The following is a 20,807-nucleotide window of genomic DNA, read 5'->3' as shown; positions in this document are numbered from 1 at the left end:
AGAGATGGGGTCATATCATTGTGTGGGGTCATACCATCATATACAGAATGTTAACACATCATACTACAGCGTATGCAGAGAGAAGCAATAACATTTTAAGTTGTTTTTTTTTTAAGTTTTGGAGGGGATAACTAATGGAGGGAATAACTAACTTTGCTTGCTCCTGGCATTAGATAGTTTAATTACTAACGTTATTGATAAAGTTCATAGTCCCAGTTAAGTTATGATAGGCTGCTTCATAGTTTTCATATTTTTTGTGAAAATAACAGCACCACAAGAGCTTTGATGTTGGCCAAAGAAAAAAATTGCCACTAGCAACTAAAGAGAGGAAACAGGCATACGTTACTTCGTTTTACTTTTCAAAACCTAAGAAATAAAGCATTCAGATGAAAGCCTCATGTGGCGATATCAGCGTTTCTCACCTTTTATCTTCACCAGCATGGAAAATTCTATCATACAGACCAAATGGATTTTCCTCCAATTAATGCAAAATGAGCAATTAAGCTTGCATTTAAATAAATAGCCAGAGGAAATGGAGGTGGAATGTCTGTAGAAGAAGAGAGCAGCAGCATGCAGATTAAGGCAAATTGCAGAGGGATTCGAAAAAAATAAATATCAGTTTCAGTTGTGCCGCCTTTGTTAATTACACATCCGACTTTTTAATTTATTTATTCACTTGCTTAGCATTCTCCCTTATCTGTATGTGAGTTGCACAGCCGTCTGACTATCCAGAGACACGTTGGAGGTCACAAGGTCAGCTTGCAGTCTGACTGGGATTCAAACCACAGTGTTATCCTGCTTCTTGGTAAAAAGTAATATATGTCAATATATCCCTTCTTTATTGTATGATATGATACGAAGAACAAGGCATAGATTTAATTTAATGTGTGCATGCTACATATCACTAAATTTACTGCCGTTTTCATTTTAGGCATATACTGTTGAAAGAAATGTACATGTGTAATTTTGCAATAAATTCTGAGCAATGTCAAAATAGCTGTGTATTTGGAAATGCTGATGACTAATCTGTTTTATAATACAATGCAATCAATTTGTCATATGTTGAAATAGAGAGGTTTGGTTATTTTAACAGCTTTTCTTTTAGTAAGGGTAGCTATGGATTGTAAACACTGAGTTGTGATGCAAACGGTTAATGATGCATGCACACCTAGATGCATACTAGAGCTGTTCAGACAAAGACATGCATTTTAAGAGCCTTTCTCAGCAGCAGCACCAGAGGCAATGCTTCAACAGAACAAAGTTGGTCTGCCCTCTAGTGGTGATTTGAGAGAACAGCCCATGCCTGTCACTGCAGCCTGATTTAGTGGTACAGCCCTCAGAAAGGTTGGAGTATCAGTAAGAAATAGCTAAATATATAAGGCCACATCCAATATTCGATCAATAATTTGTTGTGTATGGAAGTATCACACACATAACGAATGAGATGAATTATGCTGATCTACTGCATAGTCGACAGAAAAAGCAATTAAATCTTGCATGTGTGATTTATTTTTTTTTTATATTAATCAAATGTTCTGTGCCATTTGGCTCACTGGAACAGGGGAACAGAGGCTTTACCTAAAGCTTGTTGCCAATGCACACATCATATTCTCTAGGGGTTGGTCCACCTCATTCACCCCCTGTCTGTACTCTGTACAGTACATCCTGTTCTGAATAATTCCCAGCAGCACTTAAGACCTTATACAAATAAGTAATATACATTTTGTGGGTGAATGATTTCCACTGCAGTCCCCAGGGTCATATATGCGGTAAAATGTGGGCATTGTGAAACAGTGAACATGTCTGTTTCTGTCTCCTGATAAAATCAACCTGTGCCTCCCTTCCCTCCTCTCCCTGACACCTTTCAGTTTAGTTTATTCACCTGAAACCGTCGACCCCGAAACGCCAGCCATTTGGGGGGCGCGTTTCTGTGGGAAACCAACAAAACGATACAAAGGAACTTTGTTGGCTGAATGTCAGCAGCTTGTCTATCATTTGAGGCCTCAGAAGGATAGAAGTCAAAACACAATAACAAATGTCAATCTGTGAATTTGCCAACTGCCTCACAGGACCGAGTGGCTTCTCTGCCCCTTCCTCCCCAGTCCTCAGTTCTGTTTACACAGCAAAATAAGTTCAACAAATTCAGAAACAACCAATGTTCTGTTGAGCACGATTAACAAATAAGGAAACACTCTTTCCTCACTAATAACAGTTTTCATTCCTTGAAAAGTTGTATGCTAACACCAAATTAATGTGAATTCACCAAGTTAATGGGAAGATTGTTTTAGGTTTGTGGATGGTCTAAAGCAGGCAAACAATCCTAATAAATGCAGAAATTACATTTTATGTGATTAGATAGAAGTCATATATTTAATCCAGCTGACACTTACATGGTTATTTAGAAAACAATCTATTGCAGAAAAGTACCTATTTTAATTTATCTTTGAAAGATGCCAGGCTTTCCCTTTTGACATTAACCTACCAGTTGGTGGTGCTGTTATCTTGTTTACAACTCAAGAGCCTCTCAGGAAATGAAGACATTTCAATCAAATATTAAATCATAGGATATTATACTACACAGAATTGTGAATGAAATGTTTGCCTAATCTGAAATCCCTTTCAATGCCTAATGAAGGGTATTCTATTTACCACACACTTAATTGATTTTCACAGCTTGAGAAAGAGTCATAATGTGGTCCACAATATTAATATTATCAAAGCGTTACTTTTCCCAGGCCAGGTAAAGGTCATATTTTCTAGGGCATCTGTTCCATTTAGAGATCCTGCTCTGGCTGCATCTTCCAGGCCTCTACAGGGGCCTGTTATTAAAGAAATCATGTTTTTTCAATGAGGAAACATTATTACCACTGCAGGTTAACACTGAGAAAACCAACCTTCTCAACTTGTGGCTGTATGAGCACCCTACACCAATGAAACCCCCTAGCCACACGTCTTACAATAATAAGTTTTAAAGAGACGGACTGGGCCAATGCCCAGAAACCAGACACTGGAATCTTATTCATCCTGGGGGTTATGGTTATGGTTATGTAGGCCACATCCAGTGGCTTCAAGCCACAGAGAGAAGGTTAAGATGTGACCTGATGGGCATTTGGAACTGGCAGTCTCCGGTCGTGTTGTGCAGTGCTTTCCTTACTGTTCCTTGGGAGTCGTGGCACTGGATATGGAAGCGGTGCTAATTTAATGTCCAAACGATGGCCGCTTCTGCTCTTTTAAAGTCACCATGCAGTGTCTCAGCAGCATTACACAGAATGCTGGATGCTATGTTCAAGTTTGGTTGCTACGACACAGCTGGTGCTTGAAAGTGCGTGTCACAAAGTGGCCTTTACAAGTGGCTCATTTGTGAAGAAGTTTCCTTGTCATATTTGATCTTCATTTTAGGACCTGCTGTAGGGTCTTGCATGTGCAAATACTCACGGAAAAAAAGTAGAAGTGAACTATAATGATGAAGAATCACATTGCTTTTAGGCAGAGTATGACAGCAAGTTACCATTTCCTGTGTTCTCAGTAACGGAATGCTGTTATATAAAACTGCTTGTGAAAGGGTCAACAAACACACACACACACACATGCACACTCTACTTTGGTGAGCTAGACAGTATCTTAGATTCGCTACCTCCTGCACACAGGACCAGCAGCTGCTACTGGTCTGAGTCTAAGGTTACACATCCCCTGGAATAGCCCCATTTCTATCCTAATCATATCACTGGTAATAATCAATGTCCTGTCAGAAGCCCCAAAAAGAGGGGTGCAAACAGAAGGACACAATGTGAGTGGTAGCAAAATATGGCAGCAAAATGTATTTATTGATTTTAAATAGACAATGAAAGTCTACTAAAAAATACAGGGCAAAGACAATCAAATGTGTCTCTTGTTTTGAGAGCATTTTTGCACAACAAATCACGGAAAGGCGGTACCAGCACAAGAGTGTGTGAAAGGCATTTCAGTGTTTGTCTACCTTGCATGGTAAACCGTGAAACCCAAGACAAGAGAAAACACAATGAAAGATGACATTTAAAACCCCAGAAAAAGGGCTTGCAGACTTACAACTGCAGATTTCAACCTCTTGCCAGCATTCAACTGCAGTTCCCACATTAAGGCATTTAGTTATACACAACATACTCTACAATATATTCAATCTCCATGAATGAAAATGTAATAATATTTCATAAATACAAGATATGTTGACATAATTAAAAATTCTCTGATTATTGAAATACTTGTTATAATCTGTATTGCTCTGTCATGAAAGAATGTACTGTACACACATCTGTAATTCTTGGTTTTTAAACAACTTTTGGCTACACATCTCTCTTTGGGGAGATTTCTTGGAAAATTCACTAATGCGATTACTAAATTGATGTTGCTGGACCTCTTACGTGTCTCTGACTACCTCAGAGTCTTTCTATGAGTCTCTGTTTATGATGAAGGTAGGATTCTTTCCTTGCTCAGTTTATCTTATCTGCAGAGAGAGGCAGTGCATTTTTAAGAGAGCAGAGCTGTTGAAATCACTCAAACACTGACAGAGAGAGAGAGTCAATTGGTAACAATGACTTGGAATTGCCATTTATTTTGCTGGAGTGGTAATCTAGACCAATCAAACTGTATTCCATCTGAAAGTCAAGTATGAGTGAGTTCAGATGTCAGGAAGACCCAAGTGTGATTGAAAAAAAAAAAACAAAACATGCAGCAATAGTACCAACACTGAGCAGAACCACACTTAAAAAGTACAAGAATATTTACAGGATAGGCATACAATCAATGTTTGCAATCCATAAGAAATAACTGCACATTAAATAATCATAAAAAGTCATTAATGTAAAAGTTATGTATTTTACAATTGCTAACATACTTTAAGTTCATATTCATATCAAAATTCTGATTTGTCGAGTACAGTGGCTTTCCTGTACTATTGCCGACAAGCATGTTCAAAACATGGAGTCTGTAAAGCTGTGGTAGGCACTGAAAAAGGAGATTACCTGGGTAAACACAAATTTACAATAGACTATCATAATATAAATCTGTGCTACATCTCCCTCTAATGTCCTCTCTGACTGACACAATCTCTGCATGTCCCAACCATAAGACCTCACATCATTCAATTAGAAATTACTTACACATTTTGTATATGTAGTGCATTAATAAATACATTGAATACCATGTATTGACCGTTTCCTACTTTCCATGAGGACTAGATCCATACCATTGCCTTCAATTTCAACATTTGAAAATACTTGTTAAGTAACTCTTGATTTTCATATCAATTCACTTTCAGATCGATCTGATGATCAATTTGTGTCACATTTGAAAGGGTCCACTCAAGGGGGTTGAATGTGGCTAAAATGCTGGAATGACGGGCATTGGTTTGGGGTGTTGGGATGCTGATGTGCTGTCTGCAGAGAGGCAGCCAATCAGAGTCTGCCTGCCCAGCTCCGCCCACCAGGGAGGACAAGGTGGAGGAGCGTCTCTTCGAGGCAGGATCCATAGGACGGAGAGGTCTACAGGTTGGTCTCCATTTCCAGTGCTCGTGGTAGTCATACCGAAGACAGCACCTCGCTGGAGTCTCTGAAGGGCTCCTTCTTCTCCGGCGTCTCCACGTCGACAGTTTGGACGGACCCGGGTTTGATGACCAGGCCCTCGGCCTCTCTGTACTTGCCAGAGGCATCCTTAGAGAACACCCCTCTGAATCGCATCTTGAGCTCCGGGTCGGGGCAGAACAGGTACTCGTAGAGGGCACCAGCAATCACTCCACCCAGAATGGGACCCACCCAGTACACCTGTAGGAAATAAACCATGCCAATTGTCCAAGTTAACAGCCCAGTGAGGACCTTGAAAACCATATATATATCACATCCTCATATAATCACATAGTACACACTGAAGTATTACTGTATATGCATTGTTTTATAATTCGACATGGCTAAATTAGCATATTAGCCAGTGTTATCTTGAAACGCTATACTGCAGGAAGGCTTGAGCTGAAGATGGACACAACAGTCCAGTAACAGGACATCTCATGTGAATTTTCAAATGTACAGAATAGTGGAGATTTATATCAATAACCCAGCTATTGTCTTTGTAAAAATACAGCAGTACAGATCACTGTTTTTTACACATGTGCCAAATGTGTATATTTATGGAATTATTTCCAAAGCACATGCTGTCCAAGATTGGCACTGTGGTTCATCCTGAAGATCAGCCATCTTACCCAGTGGTTCGCCCAGGTCCAGGTGATGACTGCGGGCCCAAAGGAGCGGGCGGGGTTCATACTGGCTCCAGTATAAGGGATCTAGAGCAGTACAATGAGCAGAGACACATTAGGACAGAGAAACCAGCTGCAAGATACTGTGTGACCAGTGCTGCTCATGTGATATGCATTGGTGAAATGACCGCTCACACACACGCACACGCACACGCACACGCACACGCACACACTCAGTAATGAACAGGGAACAGTTAATGATATCAGAATGATGCTTGGTTGGGTGACACCACTCACAAAGAATCACTGAAAAAGACATATTTAAAGCATATTTTAAAAATTCAGACAGAGAATTCATATTTCCATGTTTGGTTAAATCAGTCAAATGTGCTCTGTTATGTAAGAATCTTTAAACACTCCCACAGCACCAAGTTAGACTCCGCTTTAACAACTAAGCCTATTTCACTGTTGCTAGGAAACCACAGATAACTCCATTTAAAGCAATGGTGAGAATGTCTCAATAAATCTGGATGTTCCTTGTGGAACTTCTCAGACTTTGGCTGCCAGCATTAATTTTGACCTTTTAGCACTTAATTATCTCTCCCACTTACTGAAAACTATTTGAACCAACCCAAGTAATTTAGAGAGAGCTTTCAAACTCTAAAGTTAGAAGCGAGAAGAAATGAAAATGAAACAGACATTGTAAAGAAACAGCACCTTAGGTTTAACACAGATTTGCGTTTCAAGCCCCCAAAATAAGGGAACAGACAAACAGTTTATGGTGATGCCTCGCACTTATAGGCAGGTGCAGCCTTCGCTACACCTCCCAGGAGGGGATGGGTTGCTAACCACAGTGGCTGTTGCCATGGAGCTGGCCCCACTGTGAGAGTTTGGGAGTTTCATGTAGAGGTCAGGGAGTAAGTCACTTCTACAGGGATTTTTGCCACAGCAGCAAAATGAACGTGATAACATAGCAGGTTTGCAGGAGTTTTCAAATGAAATCAACACAACCAGATGTTCCATTCATCCACACATTGTGTATCTTTTTTTTAGTCTTCACTAAAGAGTGTGACAGGAGTCAGGAGCAAGGGCTACGGGGCTCACCGCAAACATGTGGCCGATGGACACTGCGAAGCCGATGGCCAGGGCGGCGGAGCCAGTGAGGTCACCGCGTTTGGGGTCACAGGTGGCGAACACAGTGAAGACCAGCTCAAATGTAATGAGCAGCTCCACCATGAAGGCCTGGCCGAGTGAGATGCTGGAGTTGACCTGATTTAAACAAAATTGATTTGGTCAGCGAAGGATTGTACCTCAGGTCACCTGTCAGAGAACTGTCCTAATACTGTCATCATTGTACCTGCTAGAGACTAATTACGTGAGGTGTTTCTTTTATCTTCATATTTTACTTTCATACATACTGAGTACAGGCAGACAAGTATAAAGGATGTATTGTAGAAATACATGAGCTTTTGTGTGAATAACAATTTGATTTTCCTGAAGTGTCCTGCTTTGCTATGCCTGGATATCCATGAAGGGGCATGGCTAGAGGTAAACCATCTATAGCCATTGCACCAGTGGTAACAGCCTCCTGCAAGCACAGAGGGTAAACAAATTGCTGAATGCTCGCAGCTCTTTAGCTGTCTCTATGCCATTGTGTTGCTATAACCACCAGACATCACAGAGCATGATCCTAACTCCATCTCGGCGCATCTTACCGAAGTCACTCCCAGGCCCCCTCTCACGGTGGTGGGCGTGGCCAGGTAGAGGAGGCCGGCCCCGGCGACGGCTCCCAGGCACTGGGCAGCCAGGTAGAAGACAGCCTTGGCCAGGCTGAGCTTGCGGGTGCAGACCATGGCGGCGGTGACGGCGGGGTTGATGTGGCCACCGCTGATGTGGCCGAAGCACTGCACCATGGTGGCGATGCTCAGGCCGAAGCAGAGCGAGATCAGCACCAGGTCGGCGGGAGGCGGCTTCTCCTCGCCCGCCGCCCAGTTTATGGTGGAGCCCAGGCTGAGCAGGACGAAGATCAGGGTCGCCAGGAACTCCCCGGAAACTGCCCTCCAGAACGTCTTGGTCCAGATGCCCTTGAATGCAGCCATTATTCTTCTGCAGTCACACGAAGGCAGACACCTCCTAACAATGAAGAGCAGGATTACATATACAAATATATTCCATATACATTGATATTTATATGTGCCATACATACACACACATATATACACACATATATACAGTACCGGTTAAAGATTTGGACACACCTACTCATAGGAGGTTTTTTCTTTATTTTTATTATTTTCCACATTTTAGGATAATAGTAAAGATATCTAAACTGTGAAATAACACTAATGCAGTGAAAAAAAAAGTTAAAGCAAAGCTATCTTATAGTTTTAACACCTTAGATTTTTCAAAGTAGTCAAAAACTACTTTTTAAAATGAAATATTTTTTGGAAAGAAAATCATAGGTATCAACTCCACAATTTGTCCACCAAACAAATTTCAAGAATTTAAGCAAAAGTCTTTAGATCAAAATGTCTTTGAATGTATATTTCTGACTATATTAATCACGTGTGTCCAAACATCTGACTGCTACTGTACATCTTTCACACATGTGGTGTTACACATATATGGTACATTATGTAGTGTGGGAGACAGCCAGCCAGTGCACTCTGATTAGAGGAAATTAAATAAGTGGTGGGACAGTGAGGCATCACGAATGACAAAATAAGTGGAGCTGTCATGTGCTGTGTGGAGCATGAGAAACTCGCTGATTTCAACCAATTACAGTGTTCAGGTATGGAAAGCAAAGTTCTGTTGCTTTCTCCAAAACAATTTAGCGATTGACAGCACAAGGTATCTCTGCCCTTTATGGGGTTTGTAAAGCCCCCACTCTAATGACTGTTTTAGTTTATACATTGACTTGAAGTGCAGGCATATAAACCCATCAGTCAAGCAGAAATTAGGAAAAACCTGCACATTAGCAAAACACCAAAAACATGAGCAACCCCAGATCCTTGTCCTCAAGACACATACAGTCTAACCAAGACAAAGCATGCCTTGCTACGCTTTACACACAGGAGAAACACCAGTATGGATGGCGAACAGTATCCATGTCATACAGGTTGCCAAGAGTTAAGCAATGCAAATAAATACATGCATGCAGTGACAGTACTATCTGTCATTCCTCAATTTATATCCCCTCTCCACATATTACCACACTTCCTTGTCTAATAACAATCAAGAAAAACATTGTCCTTTCTCCTACCAGATTTCATTGACCTCTTAATGAAACCTGTGACACTTTCCTTTAAAATCACGAACTCTTCTTGACGTTGTCTGCACTGTTTAATATGAAGTTTAGTCATATATAGCAGTGAGAAAGTAATATCAAGAAATGTGGACATGCTGTAGCTTACTACTGAAGCTGCAACAGGTGGATCTATTTGAAGCAACATGGTCCTGACAGCTCTCCAGTGCTGACAACCATACATTTCTTTTCTCCCTTTGGACGCTCTTTCTGATTCCCCCAGTGTTATGGTAAAAGTGAATAATATATCTGTACATACTAGTGAGCATTGTACTGACAAGTCAAATATCATTTAAACAGCCCACTAAATTTGCCAAATTAATAAACAGTGAAAAGATTACCTATGCATCTTACAAATTCATGACCAAGAAACACTCCCAGAAAGAAGACACTCTTAAATAAATCAAGAACTACTTATTATACATAACAGTTTACATTGTATGCATCTTTATATTACAAAAATAAAGTCCAGCCTAGGTTGTAGCTAGATCAAAATTACCTTCAGCTTCAACAGAATATAATTTCATTCACTAACACCTGCTTCTTTTCTCTGTCTCAAACATTGAACGTTCATCCATATTCTTACTTCTAAGGCTGCATTTTACCCATTCAACGCGCAATAACCATTCCAAAGTTTGCGCTGCGCTTTTGGAGAACGTACAGTATTCTTCCTGGGTCCTTACTTACAAGCAAGCTCCACGAGGGCGAGATCTACACAATCGAAGCGCAGAGGAGACAGCCGGGAGACCGTGAACTGCTGGCGAACCACGCATTGTGCTTTGCGATCACCTTTGGGGCCTTTTAATATGCTAGCAACGGGGCATCTCCTCGACCTGTGGAAACGTGAGCGAAAGCGCAGGGAGGGGGATCTTGTGGTTCGTCCGTTCCGCCCATTAGCAAAAAGATGCAGCAGCAGCAGCAGCAGCAGCAGCACGGTGATTAGGAAACACTGTAACAGCAAGTCGCCCGAAGTGCCTGAACTAACAGACTCTAAACAAAACGCGGTATTAAAAAAAGCAATGGAAGCAAGAATCTTTTGCCACGAGTGATATGAACTCATATAGTGATGATGATGCACTTGCTCTACAATCCGTAGCTAAATACTCGCAGCATGAGCTGATTGATCGCATCTCCGTACTTTTAATCACTTCGCTGAAATGTTCAGGAATATTATGAAATTATGAAAAAAGGGCAAATGTTCTGTTATGAGCGAACAAATGATCCGCTGTTCTGTTAATGTTAAGTCACAAAGAAGCAGTGCTTAGTATACATGTAAAAACGAATAAATAAAAAATACGATCCACTTTTTGAACTATTGAACAGTTAACTGCCCTTGTCACGTGTTTGTATGCAGATTTATTTCAATGAACTTTACATTCAGCTGATGCTGCTTTCTCACAATGCATTCAGACCTATTGTCCAATTTGACAAGCAAACATATGCACATGCAAGTATCTTCAGGAAATATAAAATATGAAAATGATTTGTGAAATAATTCAATGAATTCTGATGTATACAAGCTGAATTTCTAATAATCAAGCCAAGCAATAGTACTGAAATGCTTACGAAAAAGCAATGTATGTGAATGTTATAATATTTGTGATGCTAAATATTGGATGTATATATGTATTAATATCTCCAGAAATGCCTAAATTAATATTAAGCAATATTATGCAGCTTTTGAGTATATTTCCAATGGACACATGCAATTTCACTATTGAATCTACAATATGTGCAAACACCTGCATATTGGAGGGGACGATAATGCACATATTTTGTTTAGTATATTTTGCCATTGGCATGCTTGGCATGCTTTGATATAAATTCCTCACAATTCTTTGGATTGTATAGTTATCATTTGTTGCTTCTTGATATCTGGACTACGGATGGAATGCCAGATAAATTGTCCCTGACACATATGCAGAGAGATCCAGACTCACCCCGACCGCCCTGAAGCCGCCGCCTCCGTCATGTCTCTCACAAGCTGCCGATGGTGCGGCTTTATAAGCCTTCGGTAGCCGTCGGTACTCGCTCGAGGATCCGGTTACCGAGGCGTCCGTTGGTGCATGTGTGCCTCAGCCCAGGGAGGAAAGCAACTGACCGAGTGTGGTGCAGAACAGTCCACAGCAGGTCCCTGAGGGGCCAGACAACAAGCAGTCACTCCTTTAGAGTTCACTGACTGGGTAGAGATGCAAGATGCATGGTGCACTGCTGGTCACTGTACAGATACAGCTTTCCCATGTGATGCTGGGAGTTGTGTTCGCAGTGCCTTTGATTCTGCTTGGTAGTAAAGCTGAAACAATGGAAACACCAAACGTACGGGGGCTCCTGAGCGGCTCAGACAGTTAATGCACCTGTATCAAATGAAGGCCGGGCCCTACAACCCAGGCTATACCAGCCGTATCTGCTGCCAACAATGACTGGGTGCCAACAGCGGTAGAACAATTTGGCTTTGTTCCACCAGGGATAAAGTGTAGAGTTTAATTTAGTAGGGCTGAATTATTCTGTCCTGTTGAAGGCATACGATATCTGTACTTCAGGACAGATCAGTCTACAGAGTTAGAAGGTCATACAAATTATTGGGGCATCAACTCATTTTATGCAGCTGTTCACTAATGCAATCTGTCATAATGTTCAAGAAATACCTTAAAAATAACAAACAGTACGTATTACTGTTGTACATGTAACAACAGTAAATTTTACACCTTAGAAAATGCCCTTTGGTATAAGAAATATAATCTGCAAATTGATGTCACACAATATTATAATAATCATGCATCGTATAGTCACCTCTTTTCTGATGAAATGAAACAGAAGCTGTTGGAAACACTCCAAGATCTTACAGACCTGTATTAACTTCATAGGTTAATATGTTTGGCCTCACTCACTTTCTTTGGATGCATTTAAATTATTCTGAAAACTCCTCCTCTAACCAAAGTCTTTACCCTCCTTTCAGTTTGTTTCCAAATTAAATTCATGCATACTTGAAGAATTTGAGGTACTTGTGAAAGACAATTAATGACAATGCTACTCTGGAATAGTCTTTCACATACAGAGCTAGCATTTATTCAGGTACAATATGTTTAACATCATCATTTCATGTTATGTTCGAGAGGAATTGAGAGAAGTCTTAAGGTACTGAAAAATATTTAAGCATTGGTATGGTTACTGTTTTTAGGCCAAACAACACCCCTGACAGCACTCTTTTTTAAGACTATAACTAAAAAAGCAATTTTCTGATGAAAGTACATAATTTGTACTTAACTTACATAACCTTACATAACCTGATGTTTTTTTTTAAAAAATGTTGAGATGGTAAGTTGAATACAGTTTAACCACTTGCATTTGTGTGGTTGACCATTAAATAATCTCAGGAAAAGTCAATTGCCCTCCCTTCTGAATACAACACAGCGGAACGCATCACATAAATGTCTTACAGGGTTCTATCCCATTTTTCCCCAGCAGAACGTAAGCATGATATTGATACTGAAGACACAAAGATCACATTGCTAACATTTCTGCTGTCATTGTGTGTGATACTGTTATTTAAAACACCACACACTGTGGCACTGTATACACCATATTGGAAAAACGATCCACGCTCTACAGTAGAGAAGGCCCGTTGATGAGTTTCACAGTTTATCGGAGATGAATAACAGCACGTGTCATTTCTGTGGAAACAATGAAAACCTTCTTCAGCAAAGGCCCACGCCTGCACTCCGGAAGATTAGGAAGTGAAAAATTGGCGTGTTTCTCCTGAGAAGTATCGGACTGTCTTGTACGTCTGCCAGTGGAATCTGCACAGTGACTTCAAGGTTGTCGTGTTCAGATAAGCCCGTGCCGGTAGCTGACTAGGAACGACAAACAAACAAAGAAATTGTCGGTCGTGGAAGAAAATGAAATGTGACATCGGCAGGAGCAGTCACGGCCATCAAAAGCGAAAGGGGCTCTTTTGAACGAGTTAAATCCTGTCCCATCATTTCCACTTCTGTCCTCCAGACACGGATGTTATAACAGCTGAATAGCTGTAAAGGCATAAACATTTCCATGCAAAATCTGTGCTGCCAACAGTCCCCTGATTGCTACATTTACCTGATAAGCAGACTCATTTATCTAAGGCGACTTGCGTAGTTTATGTTACACATAATATCCATTCATTCACGTGGCTATTTGCTCAAGTGTTCAGGCTAAATGTGAAACAGTTATGTTATTCCTAGACTTTGAACCAGCAATATTCCGGTTTTAATAGCATTTCATGGGAGAGTCTACATACCCATAATGTTTCGTGTTAATGTTCTGGGTAGAGAGAAAAGCATATTTAATGTTGAGTTTGTATGAATAAATGTCTCTTGATACGGTGACAAAATTGGTAACCAGTGTGTTCAGTATTATGCAAACAAACTTGAAAGGCTGCTTGTTTGTGTGTGTATGTGCGTGCCCGTTTGTGCTTGTGTGTGGGTGTGTACGTGTGTGTATGTGTGTGCATGTGTGTGTGTTTGTGTGTTAATGGTTGTTACAGAAGTTGAAGTGCCCTTGAGGATTTGGTTCCAAGGAAAGAAGTCATTAAAACATGGAAAGACTGTAATTCTTTGCTTTGTCAGATATGAAGTGTTGATTTACCTGTCATGGCTTCTTGTAGTTTCCAGTGACGTCTGAACACATTTTCCTTTGTTTACCTACAAGGACATAATGACAGTTATGTCAACATGTACTCATGCCTTCCTAGAGTACGAGTACCCACTGTGGATAAAAAAGACAAAAAAGGTCAGTCTAATTGACCTCTCCACACTGAGGAATCAAGTATATTATTTTGCCTCAAAGCTATGTCACATGGACCTTTAGCAGAAGTGTGGTAAAGTGGATATTAATTTACTCAAACCAAGGTAGTTTGAATCACAGACTTGGGGAGTACTATGGTACCCATGATGAAACATTAATATGAAACTATCCAGCTGTATAAGTGGGCACTGTGTATATTGTATTGTGTGCTGTTACAGGCACTGAGTGAGGTGACAGGAATGACAGGAATGGGAGAACAGCAAGAGCAAAATTATGGTCTTTTGAGCAGCATTTATCTAAAGGACAAGTGAGACATACACACACACACACACACACAGAACAAAATGAGTGAATCTCTCACAGCTCCAGGTCATGGATTCCCTGATAGAAAACAACAAAACCAACTGATGTGGTCTTCCTTTGATCTGTTATTCCACTTTGTTTATAACTAAGTAAATAATTAAACCAGGAGATTCAGCTTACAAGACTATAAATGTAAATTTGATTGCTCTGTTGTAAACTACAATTTCATTTCTTAATGTTATAGATCGTCAAAGATTGTAGTGGATCGTCAAAAACCAGACCAGTATAAAACAGGGACTGCCTGTACATACATACTTAAATATCATACATATAGATACGATGTATACTGCCTGATAACATCTTTTCCTCGACATATAACATATATTTTCCTCTCTAATATGCCTGTACACCAATGGTGATCTCTTACATTGCAGGCATAACATGATAACATAGCAGTTTTTTTTTTGCTTTGCTACTCCGCAAGACATTCCTTGCATTCTTAATACATTGTCTGCAAGAAGGTATCAGAGAAACGCAACAAACAGTCACCTTGAACTCGCAGAGTCAAAGGTTTATTTGGTGACAGAGACACAGCGTATCGTAGAAGGCAGTCAAAGTAAAGGCATAGAACAAGATAGTGCACTGAACCCAAATGTCCACAACCTGTACTCAGGTGCACGCAAAGTTCATGAATACTACAGCACTCCAAGACATGGTAGTGCTTAGAGTGTTTACTTGGCTGGTCAATCACTGACTTATTTTCCTCTCCCTCGCTCTGGCAATTGTGGCTTTTGGCTGGCTAACAAGGTCAGGGAGGCATTAACATTATAATTTCCACCAAGATACTCTGTCACAATTTATTAACAGCTGGCATGCTGGGCTGGACTGAAGGGCAGTCGGCCTCTGATGCTGGAATAAATGTAGAGTAAGGCATACCGGTGGAATATGCAGTAGAATGCAAACCACCATCTTGAATCATTTTTATGAATGTAACAGCCTTCAACAAGCAAAAGTGAAATAAAACATTTTCAGGGGCTTGTTAGACATGTTGGTGTAGGAAAAATACAACAAAAAAAAAAACAATGAATGGCCTGCACATCGGAAAACATCGGCCTCAACCTCAACCCAGGACTTTTCATCATTTGGTTCTCTTAATGTTTATATGTTGATATAAATATATGTATGTAAATATTTTTCCGTCATATCAGGATACTGAATTGTATTCTTTGCTGTAGCTAATGCAGTTTTTTGAATAATATAGAATGAAATATGCTTGTCTAGCTTGTTCAAAGATAGCACAGTAGCGATTAAAATGGCTTTGCTTAGCGATTTGAAATTTCAACCAGTCGATAAACAGAGGTACGAGTGAGGACACAGTGTGTGGTTATTCTTGTTTTGGAAGATGAGACATACCTGAGCCTTGCTATCATGATTAAATGACCTATGGTGCAGGACATGCCCTTTAGATACACTGACATGAGTATCGCCTTCGTCAGAAAGAGAACGACATGACTGTGTCCATTTATCTGTCGTCAGAAATTATTATGAGCTGTGTGTGCGTTGCAAATAAACTGTGCTAACGGTCTACCATCATATTGCCAGGGATAAGATCACCTAACAGGCAACAGAAATATAAGGTGACATTATCATTAGAAGCACTAAATCAAAATGATTTAAAATCTAAAAATCATTCAGATTCATGCTTTTACGGTATTTCTATGGCTTTAGTTGATATCTTTACTTGTTTGTTCGCCTATACAGGTCTCTCAATCTTGGTTAAATTCACATATTTATAATTACGACTGATTTGATTCACAAATCCAGATCAAATGACGTGCCATGGAGGGCTAAAATGAGTTATCACTGGCACAGTGCGTGTGGATTTGGATACGCAGAAGTGCTCTGCAATCACAATGACGTGACAGAACAAACAAAGGTATGCCACTCTGGCCTGACAGTTCGGAGAAACTCCGAAGGGTACCTGCCTTTGCTTGGCTGGTGTGTTCAGATCATCATGTGCTTTGAGGCATTGTGTTTTTTTTTAATCCCTTCTGGGGGGGGTGGTATTCGTGGACTTTACTGGGCACTGAGACTTTTGCGTGGGATGTCGGTGAAAAAAAAAAAGGTGATGCTTCATGTTCCTTGATTTGTCATGCTCAGTTGGATCGGAGCTATCCCAATTATCGAGCCCAAGGTCGAGTTTCCCACATCACACTGGCTGTGGCACCCCAGCAGCGGGGTAATCTCTCCTTTTGACGCGGCGCCAGATCGTTGGGCCTCCCTGACTAGAGGCATGAAAGGGACATGAAAGAGGGGCCCCCGGTTGATTCTGATTGGATGAAACGAAGGCTGCCAGTCCATCCTCATGTGTTTTGATTCTAAGGCGGATCGAGAGCAGGCTCAGTAATCTCTTTCGAGACAAGAACAGACCATTAATTGTCAGATCTGGTCATGATCCACTGTCTCAAAAAGACAAGCCCTTGATCCTGGTCCCCTTGCACACACCAGCACACACAGACAGAAAGAACACACACATGCACACACACACACACACACACACACACACACACACACACACACACACACACACCTCTTTTCAAGTGAAAGCAGTTAAAAACATTAGTCCATCAATGTTGTGACATGGCACACGCACACACACAAACACGGACTTACACACTCACCGCTGAGGATCAATAAACTGTAGTACAAAAGCAACCAGAGCAGAATCCAGCTGTGGACCAATTAAGGACCAGAGTCTTTCACTGAAAACAAGTCCACACCAGCTTCATTAGTCCCATTTAAGCTCGGAGCAGATGCACTGAAATCACTGCAGGACAGAAGGGAAACAACATGTAAAGGCTAGGAACACTAGTTTGAAATGCTACAGTAATATCGGCCCTCAGAGCAAAATGGAGAGGGTGCTGGTTTAGGCTGTAAGGATAGTTTAAGCTATTACAGTGAATTCCAATCTCAAGATAACCTTAATGTACAAAGATTGAACTTGAAAATTAGCGCATTCCTCCAGCTTTTTATACCTTTTTGTTACGTAGTCCAGATTACTGAGTTTTTAAATGATCTGCATAAAGTTTTCTGCTAAGTGAATGTACCCTGATAATGCTTTCAGGCCACATGATGCAGCACTGAGAAGATTCTCCTTCATCGTGAGCGTACCAGTTTAAGGTCCAGTCCTTGACGGACCTCCCTCCGCCTCCCACCCCTACTTTCTCTCTCTCTCTCACACACACACAGACACACACACAGACACACACACACACACACACACCCGTCCCATCTCCCAAAATTCACATGTTCCCATGCCTGCAGTGTTCTGTTTCTTCCATGCTGCAGGCTTTGATCCAAATGGCCTCGGACAACATCACCTTTGATTGCTCATGTGACGAAGAAAATCTCATCGTCTTAGGGAAGATCTACCACTTTCTGAGAAATCGTCCCAGGCAAATTTGATAATTACCCCTCACCACCCAACTGTGCTGGACCTTCAACACCAGGATATCCTTTCAGAAGCTTACAGTGCAAGAACATGTGTCTGCAAGTCCCCCACAGTAACGAGTTTGGCTTGGCCTGTGAACAAAGCTATTTTCAAGGAGACTACTAGTTTCGGAGCTAAGAATTGTTATGCTCTAAAAGACATTGGGTTCTTAAATAGTCTGGTGACTCAAGAGAACATTTTATTTCACTAATGAGGTGGCAGTCATTAGTCATCTTAATTGCAGGCACAGAGAGATGGAAGGACATTCCTGTTATTTACACTCAGGAAGAGGATTACATCATAATCAGTAAACAGTCAATCAAGTGCTTCTCATACATCCATTAGTTTGATTGGGTCAGACTCCATTACAGTTAAGGCTTTTGCCATGATTGCATTCAATGCACCACAAATATGTATAATGATGTAATGATAATTATTCTTATTGATTCAGAGGAAATGGAAACCAAATAATGTTTCTTTTATGATCTTTTCCCAGAACAGATGCCTATGGTTGGTTTGCATCACTCTGACATGCTGTGGTTGAGCTGAACGATGTGCAGCAAACTGTCCTGGAAATACAGGCGGAATGGGCTAAACATCATTGATTATAGCAACCAATATGCTTGGAAAGATTGTGTTAAGTTTTCTGGATGAGCAGGTAGACACTTCATTGAAAAAACATAATATACAAAACGACAGAGGCAACAAGAGGTTTTTAATCCATGTACTACAGGACCTTACAATCACAATGATTCGCCTGTTCAGCCCCCTGGAGTGCCTGTTGGTTGGGGGTTCGAAGACTCGTCTGATAGGTGAGGAGGTCTCTCTGTTTCTCGAGCTCTGGAAATGACGCTAACAGCAGGCGACATTCCAGCCCGGCGTCTCCAAGTGACTCCGAGTCCCTGGAGCACAGGGGAAATCGACAAACAGTTTTTTCCCCCCGCGCCGCCTGCGCAGACCGGCGGAGTGGAGCGGATTAATTAGGGCTGTTTGTCAGTCCACCAAGCTGGGGAGTAGGGAGAGAGAGCAGCCGCAGTGAGAGAGCACGCAGCCAGGTCTGCTGCTCGTCACGACAACGACGCCCATGTCCCCTCTGCAGCCGAGAGGGACGGCAGCGAAATGCTGAAACACAAGGCACGCGCACGCACACACGCTAACTCATGAGCAGGCTCTCTCTCTCTCTCTCTCACACACACACACACACACACACACATACACACACACACACGCTAACTTATTAGCAGCCTCTCTCTCTCTCTCTCTCTCTCTCTCTCTCTCTCTCACACACGTGCATAATGTAAAGTCAAAAACACACATGCCTATACATATGCACACACGAACATACACATATGCGCGCACGCACACACACACACACACACACACACACATACACACATGCCAAATACATGTATACATATACATATGCACGCAAGAACACACACACACATACTCAGATACAGGCAGGCGTGTACACACACATGCGCACACACTCTCAATCACATGTAGGTGCACACACACTCACACACACTCACACACACATATGGTCCACTTTCTTTGGAGGCATTAAGGTATCACAAAATTAGTAAACTTTTGTGTAAAAAAACAACATGATGAAAAAATATTGATTTCTAATTTCCAACACTATCAGTATGTGCTAGTCTCAAAGGCAGTGAGACCCAAATTAATCAGCTTAGTGTGCAAACAAAATCCAGGCAAAAGGCCTATCATTCCTGAGTCATTCTGTCTTTGAAATATAACACTGAGGAGATACGTTTATGAATACAAATGAACAATATTCTTTTGATGTCCAAAAAAAATGCAGTTACAACATTGACTTGAGCACTACACATTTCTCATTCATTACCGATAAATTAAGCATTGATGTAAGTAATAGCCAGCGGGCCTAAATGCATTCATAATTCAAAATCCATTTCACCATGGGATTTTCCAAATAAACAATTATAACCACTTTGGCTGCATATTGTCTTCTTTACAGGTTAGAACGTAGTCGCTAAGAACTTCACAATTCAGTTCTTTAATGACTGTTCTGGGAGTTAACAAAATACAACTAATTGTGTGGCCTGACAGTACTATGAATTAGCCAGCCAATTATATCTTCCAAAGCAATATTTTGTTTTTAGGACTGCATATTATTATAGTCAGAATGTCTTGTATCGGCGTTTCCCAAACCTCTCCTGGAGGACCCCTTGTCCTGCATGTTTTAGATCTCTCCCTGCTCCAAAACAGCTGATTTAAATGATCGGATTGTTATTAAGCAGCTTCAGGAGTTCATAAGGAGTTAAAACACTGTCTTGTATGATCACTCATCTCAATTCTCTGATAGTAATTTCTCAGTAATTTCTCTGCAGCTGTGTATCTGCTAGTCTTGCATGCATGTGAGTCTAATCTTCCTTAAAATGTTGTAAATGTAACAAGTCAAGGTGCCATAGATGAAATTAAGGAGGATAAAACATTAATAAACCACACCCAATCATCTAGATCAATGGAAACCCATCAAGTAATAGATATGGTCTGCTCACTAAACTTTCTTCCATCTGTTGTATCAGTTGCTCAACTACACCACCTCTCGGTCCCCTCCTCCTTACTCCAGGTCTCTGTCCCTGGCTGTATTTCAGGGTCTGGCCTTGGTGACCCTCTCCTCAGCTGGTTCCAAGTTGCGCTGTCCTCCTATACCTAAAAGGCCTCTTCTA

General features: G+C 41.1%; 1 protein-coding gene across 1 annotated transcript; it reads right to left on the bottom strand.

Moving 5' to 3' along the window:
• Window positions 1-5,378: 5,378 nt before the first annotated feature.
• LOC118771128 (aquaporin-4-like) lies at window positions 5,379-8,334 on the bottom strand. Its single transcript, XM_036519014.1, has 4 exons — window positions 7,936-8,334; window positions 7,325-7,489; window positions 6,227-6,307; window positions 5,379-5,795 (listed from the first exon to the last, which is right to left on the bottom strand). The coding sequence occupies exons 1-4, from the start codon at window positions 8,317-8,319 to the stop codon at window positions 5,553-5,555; spliced, it is 873 nt and encodes a 290-aa protein (XP_036374907.1). The 5' UTR covers window positions 8,320-8,334; the 3' UTR covers window positions 5,379-5,552.
• Between the last annotated feature and the right edge of the window lie 12,473 nt (window positions 8,335-20,807).

The sequence above is a fragment of the Megalops cyprinoides genome, chromosome 24 (genome assembly GCF_013368585.1).
Source record: "Megalops cyprinoides isolate fMegCyp1 chromosome 24, fMegCyp1.pri, whole genome shotgun sequence".
In the NCBI taxonomy this organism is placed as follows: domain Eukaryota; kingdom Metazoa; phylum Chordata; class Actinopteri; order Elopiformes; family Megalopidae; genus Megalops; species Megalops cyprinoides.
This window is presented reverse-complemented; position numbering and strand designations above follow the sequence as displayed.